At 38.6% G+C, this 26,394-nt stretch overlaps 1 protein-coding gene across 1 annotated transcript in view; it reads left to right on the top strand.

Annotated features, from left to right (window-relative positions):
- Nucleotides 1-26,394, top strand: part of L3MBTL4 (L3MBTL histone methyl-lysine binding protein 4) — a 494,670-nt gene that overhangs the window by 289,731 nt on the left and 178,545 nt on the right. Inside the window, exon 14 of the mRNA XM_006164002.3 lies at nucleotides 19,230-19,332. Coding sequence (XP_006164064.1) covers nucleotides 19,230-19,332 — 103 coding nt within the window. The remainder of the gene's footprint in view (nucleotides 1-19,229; nucleotides 19,333-26,394) is intronic.

Genomic DNA, 26,394 nt, shown 5'->3' with positions numbered 1-26,394 from the left:
TAATACATCTCAAAATGTACTTACAGTCTTAATGATATTATCTGTTTTAAATGTTCTTTTTTGTAGTGCTTATCCTACATCTCTACCTTCCGGAGATGTGAGAACAGAATTCATTTATTTTAAAGCTTGGTCTTGGGTGCCTAATGCTAGCTGAGAACAGTTTTGCAGATCACTTTCTTATCACTGCTAGATGGCTTCATTCACTGCAGGTCTCTATTCCCAGTTGATATACAATGTGGTCTGGCAGTCTCAGTCATCAACTGTGGATTGCCTCTAAACAAAGCACACCTCTGTGCAAATTTACAGACACTTAAAACAGATATAATACCCACTGACTTCCAAAAGTCATGAAATAACTCTAGTTTGACAGACTCTCATCCTATATCAGTTATGACTCATACCTGGCTGTAGATTTATGAAAGTCGACAAATGGATATTCAGTGGAGGTCTCAAGGAACATATTCGGAGATCTTTCATGATTTCTCGGAAAGATATTTAATTCTCTTTAGAAGATAGCAATGCCTTCCAGGGAGGGGAAGGAGGACCTGGTGCAGTTCTTGTATCTCTCTCCACCTCCATTGCCCTACAGTGCCTGGTTAATAGAAACCTTTAGCAGTGAGCAATTAACTCACTGTCAGATGAAAAAATTTACCGTCTCAGTGTTGCCATAATACTTGAATAAAGATCTATATTGGTATCTCTAATATACTAAGCACTGTACTTAGGCTTGCAAAGTATGCTTGGGCATAGTCCTAACTGAAGACCAAGGTAATGAAGACACCAGGAAGGCACCATTTAGAAGGAGAAGTCATCTATGAACACACACTGTTGCATAGCTTGGAGTGTTGAGGTTACAATTCACGGAAAAGGCATCATGTGGATTTCAACTACCACATACACTAATATTTAGTGTTAAGAGGGTAAAATTTCTTATCTTGCTTTCTCTTATTTATATCAGCATCTTTTTTTCAAAATTGGGGTCAGGGTGAGGATGGGAAGTGGGTGAGGCCAACTGTGTGTTACTTTGTTTTTCCTTTATTTGTGATAGAATGCATTCTTACACACATGAAAGAGAGAGAGAGAGATGATCAGATGATCACTCTCTACAGGGGCTGGTCTGCTTTGATCCCTTTCTTCCAGTCCTCCAAACTCATTGGATTCTGAGCATTCATTCACACAAGTGCTTAGTATGTTTCAGGCTAATAGGGTCAGGGATTTAAATCATGGTTGTTGTAATCACTCTATAGGATTCAACTTCCCTTGATCACTGTGCCATAGAGCTGGTCTCTGGTATTGCTTTAAAGACAAGCTTAATGGCATAGTAGTCCTCCGTTATCTGTGGGGGATATACCCTCCAAGACTCCTGATGGATGACTGAACTCATGATGTTATCAAATCCTATACATTCTACATTGTTTCCTATATGGATATACTTATGATAAAGTTTGATTTATAAACTAACACAATAAGTGTTTAACAACAGATTGATAATAAAATGAAATAGTTATAGCCATAGCCTGTACAAAAGTCATCTGAATGTGGTCTCTCTCTCTCCAGAATATTTTAATGTACTATATTCACCTATTTTCAGACTACAGTTAACCATAGATAACTGACACTGCAGGAAGGGAAACTGTCGAGCGGTATGGGGACTATTGTATTAGTATCTTGGTCTTGGGGAACATTTTGTTCATTTCTCTTTCATAGTATTAGACAGACTAAGGAATGTTTATTAATTTTACTTTATAAATATGTGTATTTGTTTTTTAAAGTTTATTTTTTATCAAAGAAAGTCAAACGCCCTCAATAGGGTCTCATGCTACCCTCCCCTCCTAAGTCTTTCCAGCCAGTCAGGATTACAGGCAAACGTGTGAGTGCCTGGCATGTACAAGTCAGCCTGGAAGCAAACCCCAATCTTCTGTATGATTTCAACATCACAAAGCAGTGCACTATCAGTGTGCTACTACAGCTGGGCTGCAAGTAGATGTATTCTTAAGTGACCCCTAGAAATGAACATAGAATTGGATATTTTTTAGTGTAAAAGAAAAATTCTATATCCGTGTTATGAAATAGCACTGCGTAAAGATTATTCCATATTTTAATCAACCAAGAATCAAGAAATTGAAATTATATGCAAACTTAAAATTGAATGAACACTGAGAAATGAAAATTTTATAGCGAATTTATAACCTGAAAGCCTTTGGCTTACATGTTACTTTTATTTATGCTTTGATATTCATTTCAAACCAAAAAGAAAAAAAATTAAATTTGTTTTCTTTAGTAGATCCCTAAGTTTCACTTCAGCATATAGTATTATTGTAGTTATACAAGATGGCAGATTTGTTTTTTCCCCACAGATCTTTGGGTTAATGGTTCTCTGCACCTGTCCATCCAGCAGTAGTTCTCATAGAGCTATTTTCTCATGATGTACTCCCAGGACTGACATATTTAGAGCTCTCCTCCTCATAGATGCTGAAGATGCAAAGTTAGAGCTACTTTGACTGCCCATCAACCTCCCCTGCCATATTTGATGAGCCCACTAGACTCAATCCCCCACAGCTCCATCCTGTAATACATCTCACACACCTTATGGCACTCTTTAGAATACTTATATTTCACTTGCATATAGTCCTTCACAAACAATTTCTATATGTGATGTTATTTCTATAATCACTGTACAGTTGGAATTCATTAAGAGGTTCCAACTGCTAACAGTAACTTGCTTTTTTTCTGCATTACTCACCTTATCCTCCAAGACACAATTCCCCTTGAATAACCCACATTTTCTTTATTGCTGCTTTACTTGATTATTTCCTGAACATTAGAAGCTTTTATAGTCCCAAGGAATTGTAAAGCAGAGTAAAAGAAGTATGGTTATGTAAGTTTTTATCTGTGAAGCTTATGTTTTTTTTATTGACAAGAACACTCTCCATCATTTTCTTTGAAGTCATCATTCTCCTTTTCATGTCAGTGGTACTGTTTTGTAATGAAAATCATTAATATTGGAAAGAAATCTTTTATGTGATGTCTCAGACCAAATTGTATACAAGGAAGTCTTCAAAAAGTTCACACAAAATCCACTTATGATAAAAAGTGCATGTACTTCAAAGTTTTTTTGTACCAGAATCAGCTTGTACTTTAATACCATTCTACCATGAACTTTTTCCATTTTGCAATGCCAAGAAGCCATAGAAAATTCAGCACTGCAGTGAAGTCACATATTATTCTAGTGTTTTATTCTAAATTTGGCATATAGTGTATATATATATATTTGACTGTTCACATATGTGGAACTACATCTTATCAATTTCAGATATTTGACTACCTTGATCTGCATAGCCGCACTCACTATTTTTTAAAGCTAAGAATTATTGAGGTAGAAAGTTTGTGAGTTTGTGTACATAAACATTTAACAGTTTTTGTTATAATAGAAAGTAAATATTAATAGAACTGAGAAAAAGATAGACAGCACTACAATGATATTAGGGTACTTTAATACTCCACTTTCAACAATGGATAGCTCATTGAGACAGAAAATCATTAAGGAAACATTGAACTTGAAATAATACTATAGACCAAATAGACTTAGCAGACATACACAGAACATTCCTTCTGACAGCAGCATAATACAAATTATTCTCAAGCATACTTTGAACATTCTCTCTGATAGATCATCTCTGGGTCACAAAACAAGTCTTAACAGAATTAAGAACATTGATATCACCTCAAGTAACTTTTCTGAAAACAGTGGTATAAAACAGAACCCAATAATAGGAAGAATTTTGGAAATTTTATGAAGTTTAATTTTGGACAAATTAAATGACACACTTTTGAACAACAACTGGCCAAAGAAGAAATCAAGAAGGAAGTAAATATGCATCTTGAGACAAACTAGAAAGGAAACACAAATTACCCAAACTTGAGGGATTCAGCAAAAGCAGTGTTAAGAGGGGATTTTATGGTTGGGACCAGCAGTTAGTGTAATGGCTATGTTGCTGGACTCCCATGTAGTCGACCATGGTTCGAGTCCCAGACCCGGTGGCTTAAAATAATGCTGGTTGCGTGTGCATGCGTGCTCAAGATCCCGAGAGGAGAATGGAGGAGAAGGGATTGTGCGTGGCCATCCCCCCTGGGGGATGATTTCTCTTCCTGTCTCTCTCTCTCTCTGTCTGTCTGGCGAGCACAAGTGCCCTATAGCAAAAACCTCTCCAAAAAAAAAGAGGGGACTTTATAGTGATAAATGCCTACAGTAAGAAAAGAGAAAGAGCTCAAATAAATTATTTAATTTAATACTGTAAGGAACTGGAAAAAGAAAAATAAACTTCAGTCCATGGAGGAGAAAGGATTGCAGCATTGGCCATCCACCATTAGGGGAAGGGGTTATTTATCACTTTCCCTCTCTCTCTCTCTGGTGAGCACATGTGCCCTAAAGCAAAAATCTAAAACAAACCAAAAATCTAAAACAAAAATCTAAAACAAACATGGTGAGCACATGTGCCCTAAAGCAAAAATCTAAAACAAACCAAAACACAACTTCCAACATAGAAAAGCCCATAATCGTACAGCTTCACTGATGAATTCTAGCAACCATTTAAAGAAAAACTAAGACCCGTCCTCCTGAAACACAGGTGACATCAGGTGGAGGATTTCCTTCCATTTAGAAACATGACAATTTTGCTATGTCTGTTCAAAGATAATTCAATAAGAATGCCGTTATCTGTGGTTAGGTTTATGGCAGAAATCATGTGGAGAAATGTAATTAATATATATGTATGTATATATATGTGTGTGTGTGTATATATACATATATATACATGCATGTGTATTTTATATACATATGTATTTTAAATGGGGTTTTCCATAGCCAGCAGTAAAATGATATAGCAGTAAAGTATGACCCCTCTTCAAGGCTGACCCGAATGAAAAAGTTCCAGGTTCACATCTGGAGACCTCCCTGAGTATGCCAGACACACACGTGCCTATAATCTGGGACGGGTTGCGGCGGGGGGTGGATTGTGGCATTAAAACCCTGTTGTGGGTAACTGTCTTCTCTGTCTGTCTCTCTGCTTCTCTTGTTCATGGAAAAAAAATAAATAATCATTAAAATAAAAAGAAGGAGAAAGTTTCTTAAATCACTCATGACATTTTCTGTTAAGAGTGGCCAAGAGGGGCTGGCAGGCGGCATGGTGGTTAAGTCCCTAGACTTTCACATGGCTAACCACAGTTTGAGTCCCAGACCTGGTGGCTTGCTTTTGAATTCTGGACCTGGTTGCTTGCTTTCTTACATTCTCTCTTTCTCTCTATTTATGTGTCTCTCTAGTGAGCACATGTGCCTTGTAGCAACTTAGAAAATAGTAATAAATAAAAATCAAACAAATAATTATTTTAAAAAATGGCCAAGTGGGGGCCAGCAGGTGGCGTAGTGGTTAAGGCGCTAGACTCCTGCATGGCTGACCACTATTTGAGTGCCAGACCCAGTGGCTTGAAAGTAATGCCCACGTGCACATATTATTTCCCAGACCCCAGGAGGAGAATGAAGGAGAAGGGATTGTGTTATGGCCATCCTTCCTAGGGAGTGATTTCTCACTTTCCCTCTCACGGTCTCTCTCCAGTGAGCACACACACCCTATGGCAAAAACTTTATTTAAAAGAAAAAAAAAGCCAAAAGTTTATTGGTCATGCAGACTCTCAATGTGGCATGTTATGCTAATTTGAGAAGGGGCTGTGGATGCCATTATTATGACTTTAGATGCACTTGTCAGGTTACTGGAAAGATGTCATAGTCATCCCTATTGGGAGTCTTTAGTTACAGAGTATGTTTAATTCTCCTAAGTAACTTTCATGTTTATACATGTTTGTTTACGAGAAGAGATGCCACTTCTCTCAACTACTAGGCAGTTTGATGTTTTTACTCAGAAAATTATGTGTTACATTTTTAATGAAACAGAATGTACTATTATTCTCTTTTGGTTAAAATGGGGAAGGAAACATAGTTCAAGGATTGGGGAAACTTCAAAAGCCATTCATGGGCTACTGTAATTTAATTACAGCTTTAGGACCATCTATTATCTATTCACACAAATAAGAAAAGTCCTAGGGGTCAGCCTGGTTAAGGCAGCTGGATCCTACATGGCCGAATGCATGCTTTGAGTTCTGAAACCAATGGCTTGAGAAATACTCTGGGTTTGTGCATTCTCAAAATCCCAAAAGAGGTCGTAAATGGAGGAGAAGGATTATTATGTGACCTTTCCCCATTAGAGATGCTTTCTGGTGAGCACTCTCTCTCTCTCTCTCTCTTGCTCTCGCTCTCGCTCTCACTCTCTCTCCCCTCCCTCCCCCTCTCTTTGTGTCCCTCTCTGGCAAGTCCACAATCTCTCTGGCAATATTTAAAAAGAAAAATCCTAGGAATAAGGAGGGCACAAGTTACCTTTATTTTGCTTGAGTTTAGTGTCTCTTTACATAAAGCAATGTGGAGGGAGGGAGAGGAGGAAGTGTGGAAAGGATTTGTAGAGGGGAGAGAGAGGGTGAGAGAGAATGAACAATGGAGAAAGAGAGAAAGAAAAATGAAAGAGAGAGATGGGGATGATTTTTCAGTATTTTAGTCACGTGAGATGAGAATAATCTGTTTACATGAATCAAGTACCAAATTAAACTTTACTTTTGTTTTCATTATTAAGACTAATTTCATATAAAAGGCAAAAGAAGTTTCAGGGCAAAAGAAAATAAGAAAATAGCTTTAGTTTTGAATAATTTCTTTGAGAGAGTTTTTATAAAAGATAAAAGACAAATGAATATACTTTTATTTTAATCATAGATTCTAATTTTTTTCTTTAACATAATGGAAAAATGAAATAGGGCTGTTTAGTGAAATATTCATAGTATTTGTATTAAATATAATGCTTTTATAAGTCCTATTACTCTTTATTCCTTTCCAATAAGATTATTGGTCAGGGGTAGGTTTTATTGAATTTAGTTAGTTACACATAAACCAATTTTTTGGTGTATGCCTATAAATCTTAAAGTTTTTTTTCCTCACACTTTTTTTTTCTATAGGGTACACATCCATTTGTTGGAGAGAGACAGACAAGCAGAGAAAGTGAAAAATCGCCACACACACACCCCCGCCCCCAGGGGGATTGGCCATACCATAATCTTTTTTCCTTTACTCTGGGATTTTAGACACACACACACACACACACACACACACACACACACATGCACATTTTTCAAGCTGCTGGGTTTGGGCCTTGAACTGCTAAGTCAGGCATGTGGGATCTAGCCACCTTAACCTCCACACCACTAGCTAGGCCCTCTTTTTTTACTCTTAAAGTCCTGTACTTCAGCGTTGTCTTTGTGGACCTCTAACAATTTTATCCCTTCCATAGATCAACAAGAGGGTTGTTTTTGTTTTTCAAAAGATTAAGAACTGAGGTATAAAATAGTCCAGCATTTCATAGAGACCCATACTGTTCTGTAATATAAAAAGAGGCTAGTTTTGAGTATTTTAATAATTGTGGTGTAAATCACGGTATGAATTTTTTACTTTAAAATACTGTGACATGATCGAATGGAGAAGCATCACAAATTAAGTCCACTTTGTTCCCTCTCCTCTTCAATGTCATTAATCCGTATATGTTCTAAGACTGCATGTGTACCTTTACTGTCTCGTTCCAAGTCCTTACAATGGCTCATGCCACTACACAGTCAGATCTCAGATACTTCTTCCAGGTACTGCAAGCCAGGTCATTCCATTTCCCATTAAAACCTGGATTTCTCTGTCTCTGATACTATACTGACATGAGGTCTTTCTTTGGATTATATTACTCATTATTTTATTATGTCCTACTTAAAGATCAACATATGACAAATATATTTCACTGAATTTGGCTAAGAAAACCTCTGCCAGTTTTTTTTATTAAATAAGTCTTCTTCTGTTTCCTTTTAAATAATAAGCCTTGACTGCTCAAAAGCTCCCTCATATTATGAGGGTAGAAGGTACTGTAAACTCTATAATTATTTCAGCACAGTGGGTAAATACTACTGTCTCCACAGGTCTGCTTCAGGACCTACTACTTTCTTCATGTTTTCCTATGTTAGGTGGATTACCTTTCTCTATTATATTGCTATTGTTAAGCTTCAAATGTTTTTCTAGTACAAGTATAAAATTCACATTTTTAGGAACTCTAAAAAAATTCTTTCTAAGCTCCCGCTCAGCTTTATTGATGACCCATTTCGCACATCCTGTTCTTTATCTCATCAAGTTTTATTTTGTGGACCTATTGAAATTTGAATAAATGAATTTTTAAGAGCCTCCAAGATTAAGTCTATAGAATAAAAAACTGAAAATGAAACAGAACAATGAAATTGCAAGAAAGCATCTCAAATACTTGCTGAGTAATAACATCTTGTTCTGCTGCATTTTCATTTCATAAAATTATTGTTTTATTTTATTTACATGTCATGAAATAAGACAACCTGAAATAAGAAACTGTGCTCTGTGGTTATACAATTTTTGTCTATTTGAGAAACTCATTATTATAGCACAATGGTTATTTATTGTCCCTAATTTCATTAAGAGATGGAGAATAGGTATGATTAACCTATAATTTCAGTTTGAAAGATAATGCTTATTATTTGCATTCTCCAACATTCAAGGGTAATTATTTCATTAAATCTTCTTAGCAAACTATAATATAAGTTTCTAGTGGGTGGGGTGGAAAAAACCCACAGTAATAACCTATAAGTTTCCAATTCCAGAAAAAGACAATAAAAGCTTACTTATTTGAAATAGGGACATGTGCATATTTGAACAGTTTGCTTTACCTGTTTTTAGTTCTAGATTTAATTCGTTTTCTTTTTTCTTTTCCTATTCTCAATCTCAGCTGATGACCTTGCTGCCTATTTTGCTGAGAAAATAAAAGTTATCAGAGGAGAAAACTAAGTTATCAGAGGAGAAATCTCTCTTCCTCCCATTCTTGAATTCATAAGCATCCTCAGCTGATGACCTTGCTGCCTATTTTGCTGAGAAAATAAAAGTTATCAGAGGAGAAAACTAAAAGTTATCAGACGAGAAATCTCTCTTCCTCCCACTCTTGAATTAATAAGCATCCCCTCATCTGAATATGCATGCTTTGCTTTTCTTTCTGTTGAAACAAGTGACATTGAAACCTGCTCCTATCCACAGCTTATTCTCACCTTGGTACTGGCCTACCCATGTGTGCCCACTCAGGGACTTTACTACAATTATACCCTCCCTCTTTCTGCATTAACAAGTTTTCCCAACATTCTCATCATTGCTCAAACAAAAACAGTAGCAAAAATATTTTTTCGCCATAAACCCACTTTTTAAAAAAGCTTATTTATTTTTTCCATGAGCAGAAGAAGTAGAGGAAGAAAAAGTGTGTGAGAGAGATTGCAGCACCCTCAATAGGGTCTTGATGAGGCAATTCACCCCTAACTTTAGCCAGCCCTAGATCATGGGCACCTGCATGCCTGGTATGATCAGGGAGCTCTTTGGATGCACACCCCATGTGGGTCAGCCTCACAGACTGTGGTGTTTCACTGCTATGCAACCATTCAGTCCTAGAAACATGCTTTTAATTATTTTTATACCACCTTTTATATAAGAAGCCTGCAAAAATTGCTTACACTGTAACTTTCCTCTTTTTCCTCTTCCATTTTCCCTTGAACTTCAGTTAGGCCTATTCATTTCTTTTCACTGAACACCAACTTTGGTTACTGTCATCACAGCCCTTAACATTGCCAAACCCAAAGGCCCATGTGCAATTCTTAATGTTTCAGCCTCATTGTTCACAGCAAGCAACTCTTTATGCGCATATTTCCTTCATGTTCCTTCTCTGGTGCTTTTTACCTTGGCTTTCCTTTTACCTCCCTGGCTGCTCTTCAGCCTCTTTTCTCAATCCTTCCTTCTATTATCCTCATACATGTGTTTCACAGAGCTCAGTCCTCAGACTTCTCACTGACAATATCTCGCCACAGGATTTCATTTATTCCATGGCTTGGAATACCAGGTCTGGATTTCATGTCTATGTTGATGCTCAAAGGTTCACCTCTAGCCCCAACCACCACACAGAGCTTACATTAAGCCCTTTACAAAATTCCAGTAGAAATAAACATTTCTTAAAGAATGGAGGCACAGAAGGTACATGCTCAATACTCTCTGGTGTTCCTCATCAAATCCCAAACAAAAGTGAGGCTCTTTCACTTCAGCCGTGATTGCATCCCTCACAACCCTTTGCATCATCCAGGAGGCTCCAGGGACACTGGCCTTGCCGTTGTCTAGCTTCTTACACTCTCAGTGTATGTAGGATCGTGCTCAAACGTCAGGACTACCTCTCTGACTATCCTGTCTTAGAAGCACCCCTGGGGTCCAGCCATGGTGGCACAGATAGTCATACTCAGCTGCAGTGCTGGAGGCATATGGCAACTGTAGTTAGAATCCCTGGCCCAGTCAGCCTAAAAGACACAAGTGCCCAGCATCTGTGAGCTGGAGGACTAAGAGAAGAGGGTCACAGTATGACAGGATCCCACCCAGGATGCTTCTCTCTCGCCCTCTCTTGCTCTCGCTCTGTCTCTCCCCGTCGTGCATGCACATACTCTTATCATTTAAAAAAAAAAAAAAAAAAAAAAAAAAAAAAAAAAAAAAAAAAAAAAAAAAAAAAAAAAAAAAAAAAACAAAAAGAAAACCCAGCATCCTCACAGCCATCCCATCACTTTCTCTTTTTCTCTTTCTTACCTCACTTTATAGCTCTGCCAGACACCATCGCTGTCTGACATCATGGCATCTGGACCTGTATGTGCTCAGTTTACACCCATATTCCTAATTGGCGGAGAAGGTTGTGGTGGGGAGGAGAGTACCACAGCATAGACTTTGCTGAAGGTACTTGTCTCTCTCTGTCACTCTGTCTTTCACACTTATGGAAGAAATAAACTTTAAAAAAAGAAATAAAGTATCTCAGCTTGCCTGTTATCAGAGACATTTAAATGTTTCCCTTTTCAAAGAAGTGGTGTCTGTAAAACTGTAATGGATTTCACTACCCAATGCTAAGGTCATTTCACTATAAAAACCTTGCTAACTGAATCAGGCTGGACTGAGTACTTTTTCAGCAGTGAGTAATTAGTGCTGAAATAAGGATACAAATGTCTCTGCCTGATCCTTATTTTCTAATGCTGGCCAACATCAGTCTGAAACTCATAAGCATTTTAAACAAACAGATCATCTTAGTTTGCTTCAATCAGTGTCAGTATCATCATTCTGCTGTGGGTCATCTCTATACCAAATAAGAATTCTGAGACTGCTTCCTACTCAGGAGGGAGACAGTAACGGCCTCTCAACTGTTCTGAGCAGAATAATAAGCTTTTCATTTACATTACCCATAGTCACTAATTTGGGCCATTTTAAAATAAGACAGGGCAGTTTTCCCTTCTCACTTTCAAGAGATGAGTACAATCTCTATCATTTCTTGATTTGCCTTGATTTTGCATATCATCTGTACATGACGATAATTCTAATGCCCACATGCAATTTCTGTTATTTTGTTGTTGTTGTTGTTTTAAGAACAATTGCTTGATTTCACAAAAGGAAGTTGCAGTTTCATCTTAGGGATGTTTCAGCTGCGAGTATCACTAAAATCCATTTACAAAGGCTTCATCGAAGAGAGCTGTTTTTCCTACATGGCAAATCTTTGGTATTATGTATCAAGGCTGACAGTGTCCCGGGTCCAGTTTCTTTCCTTATTCTCCTCCCCCTTCAGCACTTTTGATTTTTTTGTCAGTAAGTGTTGTACTTGTCTCCTCATGAGCTTTTACATCTGCATTCCAGGAAGTTCAAAGAAGGGAGAAATGGGCAAAGCAGCACAGCCTCTTCTTCACCTTTTTCATAGGAAAGGAAAGCATCGGTAGACACCCTTACAGGACCTTTCCTTGAGGTCTCGACTGTCCAGAACAGCATCAAATGACCTTATCTGGATATAGGAACAAGGCCATCTTTAACTCTGCACATTGCTGCACTGTGCAAAACTGGTATTGGGTTAGCAAGGAAGGAGGGAATAGATTTTGGGTAGGCAGCCTCAGTGTCTGCCCTCGCTACTTGTAGTCACTGTGTATTCCCTTGTGAATCAAGATTCCATGAAGACATCTTCCTAAAGCATTAGGCTAGGGCGAAGCATTATTCATTATTCGGATAATTTTTAGTTTACAGGGATATTTTCTGTTTCTTTGTCAAAAAGAACTTTGTCATTAGATTTACTTCTGCCTGAGTAAAACTTTCATGAAATATTTGGGATATGTTAAGAGTGATTCATGCTACTTGATTTAGCAAGTATCTCAGATTTGGAAACAGAAGATCAGAGATTGATTTTAGGTAAGCTAAGCTCTGAGGTGAGACTATAATAGTGATTACTTCACAGCATCATAATAAAGCTCTACCAAAATAACGTTTAGAGGTATTTAATTGGTATTGTCTTTATTACTATTTATTCATTCATAAAACATATTTATTGAACATCTATTATGTGCTAATCACTGCTGTAGTAGGCACTGGGGATTCAATAGCAAATAAGTTAGATGATGTGAATGTTGTCACTGTAGTGAAGTGAGTGAAGCAAATGAGCTAGGAAGATAATTTCAGGAATCATGATAAAGGGAAGGCAAGAAAAAGTAATCAGGGATGATCTTTCCAAAGAAGTGATTTAGAGCTAAGAACATTTTTTCTTAAAATCGAATTCTCTAATTATTTAAATTACAAGTGAGATATTTTTGGCAAAAAAAAAGGTGATTATTTGTAGAAAAAAAAACACATTAATTTGATCATAAGTTCCCTTTATCTTAGAAGCAATAATGTGAACTATTGCAGAATTTGCAGATTTCTTTTTCCCAGTGGATGGCTCTTCATCTAATTCACCATTGAGTCAGTCCATTACACTTCATCATACAGATATAATGAGGACATTGCTAGGTTCCATGCATTTTTATTTCCTGTCCTTCTTGACTCCCTCTTTGTTACGTCCCTTGCTGTGGTTCTTAATGTGATAACAATTCTCCCCATAGTCAAGGTCATGCCTCTCCTTACAGCTCTACCAAGGAGAGAATTATGATGCCCATCAGGGATCTAGAGATAAATATGCATTGATAAATATTAAAAACATCACTTTAAATCTTAATTTCAGCAAGTACATTAGCATAGTACTGAAAATAATGCCAAGTAGCATTCACTGAGAGTTCAGTGTGTGTGGAATATTTCCGTACACAGTTACATTCTGGGCTGACTGATGAAGAATCTTTCGTTTGTTTTGTTTGTTTGTTTGTATAAAGGTTTAATATTCTAGACCTTTGTGATGGTAGCCTGGATGATACATTGTGAGATATAGTTTGGAGAAAATTCTACTTATGTATCTTATGTTTTTTTTTTTTTCTCATAGATATTTTATTTCCTGAATGACAACAAGCATGTTTATTAATTAGGGACTTGTTTACAGTTTTTAAAGCACAGTTCTTCTGATTTGTTTTTTAAAAGTTGTTTTTAAACAGAGTCTCACTGTATTGGGATCCTCCTGCCTCAGTCTTCCTGAGTCGCTGGGATACAGGTGCCAGCCATTCCATGCCAGCCTTTAGGTTGGACCAGGAATGAAATCCAGGCCTTCCAAATTGTTCCAGCCTGCAGAGCATAGCATCTTAGCAGTGCATGCTACTGTGGATGGGCCTAAAAGCTAATTATTTCCCAAGCTGTTTTCAAAAACGGCCCTTGGAGAGGGCAACTCTTATTTCTCTCTATTTATCCATCAAGATTTTTCACAAAGTTGTGAAAGTATAAAAAAATGCCTAAAAATGCTTTCTTATTTTTTAATAAATGTAAAGAAAACATATTTGAGATTTACATATTTTGTTCTAATATCACCACACATTGGGTCCTTGCCTCAGTATTTTTATGCAATGTAATTATACTGCAATGCAAATTTTTAGCTTATACATAAGCCTCTTTTCTGCACTATGAGCACCTTGAGAGAAGAACTTTGGAATATCGGCTACTTATTCAACAAGCATTTGTTGAGTTCCAGCTATGTATCAGGCTAGGTACTGTTGACACATAGTGAAATATACTCAGTCTTGTAGCTTATAGTCTGATAAGAGAGACAGTAAATAATCATTTAGTTTGTAGTTGAAGTAAATGTTATATAAAATGGGGATCTAAACTCTCCTTAGAAGTCAGGCTAAGGAAGTGAAATATAAGTTGTGACCTGAAAGATAATAGAAGTTATCCCAGTAATAATGGGACGCTCATTCCAACATTCAGTGCCTGGATCTGAGAAAGAATCTGGCAGATTCAAGGAATAGGAAAAGGTCAGTATGGATGCAGAGTATTAAATAAGAAGAAAAATCAAGTTAAAGTATCTCTGAAGAGATAGACGAGAGCCAGATCAAGTAAGCCAAGTTAAGGATTTGGGTCTTAGTCTTAACAGCAATGAGAGGTCACTTAAAGGTCCTAAAAGGGAAGGGGTTGTATTATGAGATTTGTGTTTTGAAAATAGTGCTCTGGTTACAAGATGGAGAATAAATCAGGATGGGTAAAGAATTATACTGAAATTCTCCAACTATTGGATGATAATGAAGTGGATTAGACTAGTCACTGTAAAGATAAAGAAATATTTGCAGATTAAAGAAATTTAAGAATTTAAGGATCGATTGATAGTTGGGGTACAGTAAAATGAGGGAGCTGGAGTGTCAAGGATGCAGGTTTCTGGCATGGAGTGTGGTGCATTATTGAGATGAATGGCTCCAGGGAAAAAGAAGTTTAGGAGGACAGGATGATCACATTTTGAGCACATTGAGTTTGAAGTGACTTGAAGAGTTATAGTGGAGATGTTGAATGACAAGTTGGATATATTGATCTGGAACTTAAAGAATGTGTTAATTATAGTCTGTGAGCATCTGTAGCTGCAGTTAATAAATAAAGTTGTAGAAATGGATGCCCCTGGAACAAACCTTGAGGGTGTTCTCTAGCATTCCAAAGTTGGCTATGGGAGGAAGAGCTGGCCATGGAGCTTACCAGAGAATGTTAATTTGCAGAAGGGAAACTACCACAGTATGAGGTCACTAAAGCCAATATACAGCAGCAATTCAACAAGGAGAAAGCCAATTGGGATTAAAATGCCAAGACATTGATCTTGGTGCATATTCAGCAGTACACAGAGGCTCAGTGCAACACGGTCATTAATAACCTCGGTAGGTAGATTAATGTGGTTTGGGAAGTAAGATGTGAGGAGAAGTCTGGTTATGAAGGGGAGAAGAGTGACCAGCTAAAGGGCGATGTGAGATCCAAGTTGTTTTAGGATTGTTTTCTGTCTTGTTTCGCATTTGTGTCTTTTTACAATGAGAGAAAGTAGAATATGTTTAAATGATGGCCAATAATCAGGGAGTGACTGAAATATATGATACCCCAAAGATCCTGGAGAAAAGAGGTGGATGATAGCCCAACATAAATGATAAAGGATTTGCTTTGGAGAGGCAAGAATGTTCCCTCATTGTAAAGGACTGGAGGAGAGAAATAATAGCGCACAGCTGGGCAGGGATGGAGTTCCTATCTACTGGCTCCTGTTTTCTCAGTTACTAGCAGGAAAGCTCAGCGCTGAAAGCCAAAGGATGAAGCTAATTGGAAGATTTGAGATAGTGGTGTTTTGGTAAGTTCGTCTTCACTATGTGCATTTTTTTCCTCAGGTAAACTTAGTTATGTAAAATATAGAGCAGCAGGATAGTTCCATGAGCCATTGCATATTTTTCCACAACCAAGTGTGAAATAAAGTCAGAGAGACAAAGGAGCTTAAGTTACTTATAATAGAGAATCGAACAATGTTGATAGAATCTCTCATATAATACTAACCTGGCCCAATCCTACTTAGCTTCCAAGACCAGTTCTGCTCAGGTGGTGTGACCTTGACAACGCTTGATGGAATCTAAGTTAGACAAGAAAAGGAGGTTATAATGAGAAGGAACTGATGATAAAAGAAGGGAAGTGAGTAACCTGAAAGTTCCATTAGTGCTGAAAGCATCATCAGCATTTGGAGCATCTAAGCAAGCAATCTGAAAAGGACATGGTTTTGTATCAGATGGGATCTTGGCTCCCAGTTTTATTGATAGAAGCAGGGCCATTTTGGATGATCAACAGGATTGTGGGGGGCGGGTGAGAGGAAGAGAGAGAAAGCCAGATGAATTTGGGGAAAAGAACACTGAAGATAAGGAAGCTAATAATCCACTAAGGTGGCCTGCTGGACAGGATGGCCATGTGGGTATTGAGTTTGCACAGCAATGGCTGTGACTGGGATAAAGCATTACCTGAATGATATGGGAGACAGCAGGCAGATGGGTGAGAGCAATGAGAAGGCAGGTGGCAGAGAGCCCATAGCAGCTTTGGAAGAACAGGAGTCTTACATGTGTGGTGTAGAGGAGGCGCTGGTAGGAAAAGAGGGCATTTGCTCTTTGTTAATCCTGAGGCATGTATGTGTAAGGAAATTAAGATTCTCCTGAAGAGGGAAGCCACATCTTCAACAAACTTCCAGATGAAACTAGAAATATTAAGTTAAGAATAAGGAAATGGGGGAACCAGCAGTTAGCGTAATGGCTATGTCGCTGGACTCCCACGTAGTCGACCGTGGTTCGTGTCCCGGACCCGGTGGCTTAAAACTCACGCCGGGCGCGTGTGCGTACGTGCCCAAGATCCCAAGAGGAGAATGGAGGAGAAGGGATTGTGGCGTGACCATCCCCCCTGGGGGGTGATTTCTCGCTTTCTGTCTCTATGTCTCTCTCTGTCTGTCTGGCGAGCGCACACGCCCTACAGTGAAAATCTCTCCAAAAAAAAAAAGAATAAGGAAATAGGGAGTTTGTTAAACAGGAAATGGAAGTCTAAGAGTGAAAAGGGAAGAGGAGCCTGGAGTATCAGGGAAGTAGGGCCCAGAAGAGTATGATGGTATGGAATGGAACTTTCAGGATCTAATATGTACAAAATAGTATGGTATAGCACAGAATAGTATGCTATGGTACAGTACTGCATAGGACAGTATAATGCAATATAGTAGTATTGTATGTAGCATGGAATTATACAGAGTAATATAGTATAGTATGATCTAGTACAATATAGCACAGTATGGTATAATAAATACTGCAGAATAGTGTGGTATGGTTTAGTAGGATATGATGTATTATGGTACGGTACAGCATGGTATAGTGAGTGTAGTACAGTATAGCTCAGTATAGTCAGCATGGTATAGTGTATACAGTATATCATAGTATAGTTCAGCATGCTATAGTGTAATACAGTGTAGCGTGGTATAGTTCAGCATGCTATAGTGTAATACAGTGTAGCGTGGTATAGTCCAGCACGGTATAGTGTAATGCAGTATAGCATGGTATAGTCCAGCATGGTATAGTGTAATGTAGTATAGCACAGTATAGTCCAGCATGGTATAGTCTAATACAGTATAGCACAGTATAGTCCAGCATGGTATAGTCTAATACAGTATAGCATAGTGTATAGGCCAACATGCTATAGCATAATATATAGCACGGTATAGTGTAATGCAATATAGCATGGTATAGTCCAGCACGGTATAGTATAGTAAGTATAGCATGGTATAGTCCAACATGGCATAGTATATTACAGTATAGCATGGCATAGTATAGTACAGTATAGCATGGTATAGTATAATACAATATAGCATGATATAGTGTAGTACAGTATAGCGTGGTATAGCATAATACAGTATAGCATGGCATAGTATATAGTAGTACAGTGTAGCATGGCACAGTGTGCTGTGGCATAGTATATAGTACAGTGTAGCGCGGCACAGTGCGCTGTGGCATAGTATACAGTACAGTGTAGCGTGGCACGGTGCCCCGTGGCATAGTATATAGTACAGTGTAGCATGGCACAGTGCGCCGTGGCATAGTATACAGTACAGTGTAGCGCGGCACGGTGCCCCATGGCATAGTATATAGTACAGTGTAGCATGGCACAGTGCGCCGTGGCATAGTATACAGTACAGTATCGCGGCACAGTGCGCCGTGGCATAGTATATAGTACAGTGTAGCGCGGCACAGTGTGCCGTGGCATAGTATATAGTACAGTGTAGCTTGGCACAGTGTGCCGTGGCATAGTATATAGTACAGTGTAGCTTGGCACAGTGTGCCGTGGCATAGTATATAGTACAGTGTAGCGCGGCACAGTGTGCCGTGGCATAGTATACAGTACAGTGTAGCACGGCACAGTGCCCTGTGGCATAGTACTGATTATACAGCACAGTAGCACGGCACAGTGCGCCGTGCCATAGTATATAGTACAGTGTAGCGCGGCACAGTGCGCCGTGGCATAGTATACAGTACAATGTAGCACGGCACAGTGCGCCGTGGCATAGTATACAGTACAGTAGCACGGCACAGTGCGCCGTGGCATAGTATATAGTACAGTGTAGCGCGGCACAGTGCGCCGTGGCATAGTATATAGTACAGTGTAGCGCGGCACAGTGCGCCGTGGCATAGTACACGGTGCAGTACAGTCTAACATGTTACAGAACAGCATGGTAGAGAATAGTGCCGTATAGTGTGGTATGGTGTGGTTATAATAGAGTATATTACAATATAGCACTGAAGAGTATAATACAGTATGGTACAGTACAGCATGGTACAGTATGACCTTGTAAGTGCATACAGTATGGTGCATTATTATGATGATACAAATAGTACAGTATCGTATGGTATAGTATAGCATAGAACAGTATAATATGAGTTCTTTTCCCTATCTTGACACCTACTTGAATAAGTATGTGTAGGGTCGTCTTTGCTGTCTTCTGCATGCCCTGTTTGTTAACTCAATTGAGTAGAGGTTTTATGTACTCGTTCTTAGCTCATGGTCATGTTGCCTTTGTCACAGGTAATCTCTGAAAGAAATTAGTGGATGTGTTCATGGCTGCCTTTTTAAAAAAATTTCTTCAATGCCTATTCATTTTCTTTCCTCTATTTTAGTTGTGCTGTTAGTGTTTATTTTTATAGCACTGTTATTTTTTGTTAAATCACTTTATAAAACATCATGAGTACTCAATAAGTGTTTTTTAGTTAGTTTTCAATTTATAAAATTCTCAAGAAACTTCTTTTACACATTTTAGTCTTTCCAGTTCTTCTTTAATGAGAGTGTTTTTTAAGGTATGTTCTTTTACTTCCTGAAGGAGCAAATGATGTGAAAGTCCTTCCAGGTCAAGCTGTTTGTCCTACTCCAGGGTGCCGAGGAATAGGCCATATCCGTGGTCCACGTTATTCAGGACATCACAGGTAAAATTTTTTTCTTGTTTATATTATTTTAAGGATGAATGAAAACATCATGTGGATTAGCAGTTACAAATAGCTTTACAGTTGAATCTCTTGAAGCCCCTACCTCCATCACATTCCCTTATCTCTGCTGTTAATGCGTCCCTCGGTATTTCCTGCTATCTGCCCACCTCCAGTCTTCTGGAGCTTTCCTGGACTCAAGTGTCCTGTCCTAGAGTTTCTATTCTCTAGCAACTTTGCTAACAGGTCTTGATTCTCTCAGACACACCTCCCTACCCTATGTTCCACCCCAGTCCTGAATTATCTGCACACCACTGACAAATCTTGCTTTTTTTAAAAGAGAAATTCCAAAGGATTCTTGTCAATCCCTCCCTTGTTTGCATCTTGCCCCTATTTCTTTTTCTCTTTTTTACTCAGTTGGATATAAGATATTTCTGTGAAAGACTAAAAAATGTGTGAATTTATGTTTCAGAATATGCTTGTGTTTTACATACTTAAGAATAATATAGAGCAGATGGTGTTTATAAGGAAAAATAAGTACAAATAAATGTATAAGTCCTCACTAATTTTTCTATCCCCATCAACTGTAAAAATAATGTTTAGATGCATTATTCATGTTGGTGGTGTAGTAACAGAATAAATAAATTAAAACTGAACAGAATTGACATCAAATTTGTCTAAATTTGTGAATATATTAAAAACAAATATCACAGATTAGTATAAAGCAGAAAGAATAAACCATATGATATGTGAAACAGGAAAATGTTTGAGTAGAAGAAATCTTAATACAATACAGAAGAAATTCAATCCTGGAAACCAGCGCCTAAACCTTTGTAAATGAATCAAGAAACATGTTACTTTGAGACATAATGATGAACACTTCTAAACAGCATATAGGAATGTTATATATGTAAATATATTAATACATAAAATATAAACTTAGTATAGTGTTCTTAGAAAAGAAACAAAGACACACAGCCATTTTGATTACTTGTGCAAATGGTTTATGACGGCAGAGCTGGAGCTGGTGTTAGTGTCTCGATATGCTGGGAGGAGAAAGAGTGAAGGTCAGTTAGAAGGAGGGGCCTAGAGAATCACATAACTAGAAGGCTGATCTGTAGTAAGTGAGAAATCTGTGGGCATTGATGGAATCACTGTCCAGACATCACTCGGATAATGTGGCTACATAAAAATTCTCCTCAGGCTTTAGGTGTGTGGGGATGTGAATTTATGAATGAAATTCATAAATTTAATGAATTAAATTGTGTGTGTGTGTATGTTTAATCTAGAACTGCAAAGTCCAATATGGTAGTCACTAGTCACAGATATCTGCTCAAATTTAAATTAGTGACAATTAACATTACAACTGCAGTTTCTCCGTCACACTTAGCCTGATTGCAAATGCTCAATAGCCACATGTGGCCAGGGCTACCCTGTCGGACAGCACAGGTACAGAACGTTTCTATCATCGCAGGAAGCCGTTAGGTGACCATATTCTGCCGCCTTCTTGTAGATTTTTGAGTGGCAGGAATTTCTAGGTGAAATACCTGGCTATCTCAGTGCCTCCTGCAAAACTGAATTCCTTAAAGTTAACCAGACGAGAAACACTGTGGTTTATCTGGCCTATAGAGCTCTCTGGAGATTACTCTCCTGCGGTGCTGGTGCTAAAATAACAAATATCATTGCTGGACAGCTCATTAAGACTGAATATTGTCTGCTGATGATAATGTGTATGATATTGTCTTTGACTGGACCGATATTCAGTGTATTCAAGGTGGCAAAATTCATTTTGTATACCATAAAGATGTATGGTGAGTAAATTAAAAAAAATAAATAAATAATAAGATAAAATAAAAGCCAAAATCGTTAAGACAAAAAAATAAATAAATAAATAAACAAGACTGTTGAGCAGCAGCCCACTTAAGGCCTCTTTCAGTTCATTAAAACTCAGTTGCCTCCCACACTGTCCTTAGGTATTGCTGGTTCACCTTTTCCCTCTGGATTCTGAAAGCTTGGGGATTAAGTAGTCACATGCCACTCCATTTCATCAGCTCCCCTGAATTCTTGCTCATTTACTATGGTGTAAATGGGGTCTCACTGATGTTCTTTTCTGTATTATTTAATTATCAGAAATATCCAGAATATTTAATATGATTTCATTTACCAGGTAGCCTTTAGAAGTTGTGCTCCGAACTTTTGAAGAAACTAGAAGAATGTAAAAATAAAGAAAAGTTCAAAGAAAAAGCATTGTGTGAAGCCTAGAGGAAAAATAGTGAAATGCTGTAGATGAGAACCGTGGGATGTTTTGAGTGAGTTAACAGGCATGAAAGGGCATCCTGTCTAGACCTCAGACTCGCAGAGCTGCTCAGGTGTAATGGCTCATAATTGGGCCATGGCTCTGGTCCAGTTCTACACCTTGTTATGACAGAGCAGGGCTCCCGTAAGTAGGAGAAAGGTCTTCTAAAGCTTAATGATGCCATGCTTTCAGAAAAGAAAAATGAAACACAATGAGTACCTGTAGTTAGCTGCTTTTCTCTAAAATGAAAAAGTCAAAAAATTAGAGAGCTGGATGTTTCATGAACTTGCCTTTTTATGTAGGTTTACAAGGCATTTAAACCATCAGGTAAATCTTGGTTCATTGGAAAAGTCATGACATATGTGCCTGTTTTTTTTTTTTGGAGAGGTTTTTTCGCCATAGGGCGCGTGCGCTCGCCAGACAGACAGAGAGAGACATAGAGACAGAAAGTGAGAAATCACCCCCCAGGGGGGATGGTCACGCCGCAATCCCTTCTCCTCCATTCTCCTCTCGGGATCTTGGGCACGCACGCACACGCGCCCGGCGTGAGATCTAAGCCACCGGGTCCGAGACGCGAACCGCGGTCGACTACGTGGGAGTCCAGCGACATAGCCACTACGCTAACTGCTGGTTCCCATGCCTGTTTTTTTTTTAATGCAAAAATGCATCAGGACTTTTCTGAGGACCCAGTCAATTCTAACTTAACCTATGAAAGGAAATGCAAATAGTTTTTATTGTATTTAACACAATCTTGAATTCAAGGGATAAGGATAGCTATATGTATATATTTTTTTTTGGAAAGGTTTTCACTATAGGGTGCATGCACTCGCCAGACAGACAGAGAGAGACAGAGAGACAGAAAGCAAGAAATCACTCCCCAGGGGGCATGGTCATGCCGCAATCCCTTCTCCTCCATTCTCCTCTCGGGATCTTGGGCACGCACGCACACGCGCCCTGCGTGAGTTTTAAGCCACCTGGTCCAGGATGCGAACTGCGGTCAACTACGTGGGAGTCCAGCGACATAGCCATTACGCTAACTGCTGGTTCCCGCTATTTTTTTTTATTTTTTAAGAGAGATGCCAATCTCCTCTTTCTTTTTATTTTTTTCAATAATTACTTTATTTAACTTTTATTTATTTATTTATTTTAATTTGACCAGAGAGGGACAGTGAAAGAGAGAGAAAGCGAGCCTCCAGGTCTGGGACTTGAACTGTGTCAGTCGTGTGGGAGTCCAGCGCCCTTAACCACCACACCACCTTCTAACATCAAGGATAGATTTTTTTTTTTTTTTTTGCTGGAGTTACTGTTGACTCTAAAGTATTATTGGAGAGTGAGGATTATGGGTAATACAGGTTAACTCTAGTAAAAGATAGGCATTTCTATCTCATTTCAATCATTTAGTCATTGTCCTTTACTAAGTCGATCAATTTACAAATGTAACTATGTGTATAACTTAAGAATTTTAAAATTCTGTTAACTAAGCAAAAATCATTTCAATGTTATCCATAATCTCTAGGGATCATTTTCATGCTATTGTTGTGGTCTAAATTTTACATAATTCTAGGATATTAAAAATACTGTTCTTGGGGCCAGCAGATGGCATAGTGGTTACATCACTGGGCTCCCACATGGCTGCCCATAGTTCAAGTCCTAGACCTGGTGGTTTCAAAACCACACCGGGTGTGTGCGTGTGTGCCCAATATCCCAGGAGGAAGATAAAGGAGAAGGGATTGTGACGTGGCCATCTCCCCAGGGGGTGATTTCTCACTTTCCCTTTCACTGTCTGTGTGTCTCTCTGGTGAGTACCACACCTTATGGCAAAAACCTTTTAAAAAAATATTGTTCTTAGTACTTCTCTTTGGCAGTATGTATTGAGAATACACACACATGTATGCCTACTAGAAATTTGCCATAACAGGCCCAAGGTTATGTTATGTATTTTGTTCTTATACGTCTAGGAATTGGTAAGACAGAGATAAGAAAGTCCCTGCCTTCTTCCAGATTTCTAGATGTACTGTTATAGTCATTTCTAGCTTGAGTTTTCTGATGAATTTAAATGAGTAAAACATGCATATTTCAATTTTTTTTTCCTTCTTGTCATGGAAATGTTGAAGGTAGCATTCTGGAAGATGATTCTTACAGTCTCTGGTACAGAAGATTCTTAAGCAAATATTCTTTCTTTTTTGGGGGAGAGGTTTTTGTCATAGGACGCATGCGCTTGCCAGACAGTCAGAGAGAGACAGAGACAGAAAGCGAGAAATCGCGAAATCGCTCCCCCGGGGGATGGCCATGCCGCAATCCCTTCTCCTCCATTCTCCTCTCAGGATCTTGGGCATGCACGCACACGCACCTGGTGTGAGTTTTAAGCTACCGGGTCTGGGATTCAAACTGCGATCTACTACATGGGAGTCCAGTGACATAGCCATTACGCTAACTGCTGATCCCAAATATTCTTTTTTTTTTTTTTTCAGAAGCTTTTGCTATAGGGCACGTGTGCTCGCCAGAAAGACAGAGACAGACAGAGAGATAGAAAGCGAGAAATCACCCCCCAGGGGGGATGGCCACACCACAGTCCCTTCTCCTCCATTCTCCTCTCAGGATCTTGGGCACGCACGCACACGCGCCCAGCGTGAGGTTAAGCCACCGGATCCAGGACGTGAACCGTGGTTGACTACATGGGAGTTCAGCAACATAGTCATTACGCTAACTGCTGCTCCCATTTAGCAAATATTCTTATATTTTAAAAAGCGAAGAAGAAAAACCCTAGTTTCTTTAAGGCCTGTGTAAGACTATTCAGTTGACTTATGTTTTCAGAACCTAGGGAAAAAAAGCTTGAAGGTGTAGCACTCTGCTTTAAGGACGGTGACTATTTCAGCTGCTCTTTTACGAAATACTCCAAGGCAGTGAAGTGCTTGCAAGTAATGAATGTTATTTTTACAATTTCATGTCACTTCTGATTCTGTTACCGAAGCCTTGGTGTTTTGAAAGGAAGTAAACAGCCTTCTTAAAATAAGTTGTCAGCATCTTATTTTGTGTACAGCTGACAAGGAGAATGATGACATCAGGATATCACTAAAGACATTGAAAATCATACTAACTCTAATAGATCACATGCACCTCTGCATGTCCTTTTGAGATGGATTTCAGACGAGTTTATTTTAGTTTTTATTAAAATAGTCAAGGGGTTAACAATTATATTGAAAGCTGCTTGGAGTTCATGTAGAATCTGCATAAACCATTATTTGAAAGAAATTGCATCAGTTCTTATCTGTATGGAAACAGGACTTTTGGCACATAATTATCACACAATTTACATTTTTATTTGAATGAATTTACATAGCGAGTAAAATAAAGTAGGTGTATTTGTTAACATAGAAATATTTAAAGATGACAACATTGGGACTACAAAATGAAAACTTACCCTGAGCCAGTGTCCAGGATTAGATGTAAAATTGTTTTGTTTTGTTTTGCTTTCTAAATAAGTAGAATGCACTCTCTGAAAGACCGGATCTTTCTTTCTGTCATAAAATATGCCAAGGTAACTAACTTATCTAGAAACTAATAATTATAGATTTTTAAGTTACTTTCCTCCATGAGCAAGTGAGACAGAGAAAGAGACAGAGACAGAAAGACAGGTATCCCCAGTAGGGTCCTTACGCTTCAGTGTACCCCCAGCCTCAGCAGCCAGGATCATGGGCATGCTGATGCTCAGTGTGTTCAGAGAGGTCTATGGTGGCTAGCCTGGAAGCTTCCCATGTGGTTCAGCCTCGCAGAATGTTGCATTACCACTGTGTTACTGACTGTCTATATTATAATCTTTACATAGTGAGCCAGATATTTTGACAACGTGAGGACCTCTGCCTCAGTACTTGTGTGTGAGACTCAGGGTACACATTACTAATGTGTCATACCTTAAACCACACAAATAGAGCTTCTGCCGCTCAGAAGTAGGCATGTCAGATAGAGGTAAGATGCTGTTCCAGTACTCTTCCTGGATGCCTACAGCACAGGGAAGCCTCTAGGATTTATCTGGAATCCCTTTGTCACCCTAAGCATAATGTTCAAAATTGTTTTAGGTGTTTTTTTCTTTCGTATCTGGTCCTGTGTGTGTGTGTGTGTGTGTGTGTGTGTGTGTGTGTGGTGTCAATTTCTCAGTTTATATTCAAAGTGTCAGACTCGTCTTGAGTAGGGTATCTAGACCCCCTGTTTACAATGTAGTATGTGGCAAATGGTCTATTTTCAGTTGCAGTTTCCTCATCTGTAATTGGAAGTTCTTTGCAGTAGAAAATATTAAATTTCATAATGAGATTAAAACAGGCATAAGTCTTCATTTACTAAAAAAAATGTGGTATTACATTACTGAGATCTTAACTGCAGAAAATATAAGGAGAAAAGGACTAATATTAGGAGACTTTAATTCATCCATTTCAGAAAATGAAGTTAAATAGGAAGAGCAAAAACAAGGATATACAAAATCTGAATAACATGATTTAAGAAAAGAAAGAAGAGACCAGCAGTTGGTGTAATGGCTCTGTCTCTGGACTCCCACATAGTTGACCACAGTTCAAGTCCCGGACCCTGTGGCTTAAACTCACGCTGGGCATGTGTGTGCATGCCCAAGATCCCGAGAGGAGAATGAAGGAGAAAGAATTGTGTTGTGCCCATCCACCCTGGGGGGTGATTTCTCGCTTTCTGTCTCTCTGTCTCTCTCTGTCTTTGTGGCGAGCGCATGCACCCTATAGCAAAAATCTCTCAAAAAAGAAGAAAAA

Source organism: Tupaia chinensis, unplaced genomic scaffold (assembly GCF_000334495.1).
Source record: "Tupaia chinensis unplaced genomic scaffold, TupChi_1.0 Scaffold143584_1, whole genome shotgun sequence".
NCBI classification, from domain to species: Eukaryota; Metazoa; Chordata; class Mammalia; order Scandentia; family Tupaiidae; genus Tupaia; species Tupaia belangeri.
This window is presented reverse-complemented; position numbering and strand designations above follow the sequence as displayed.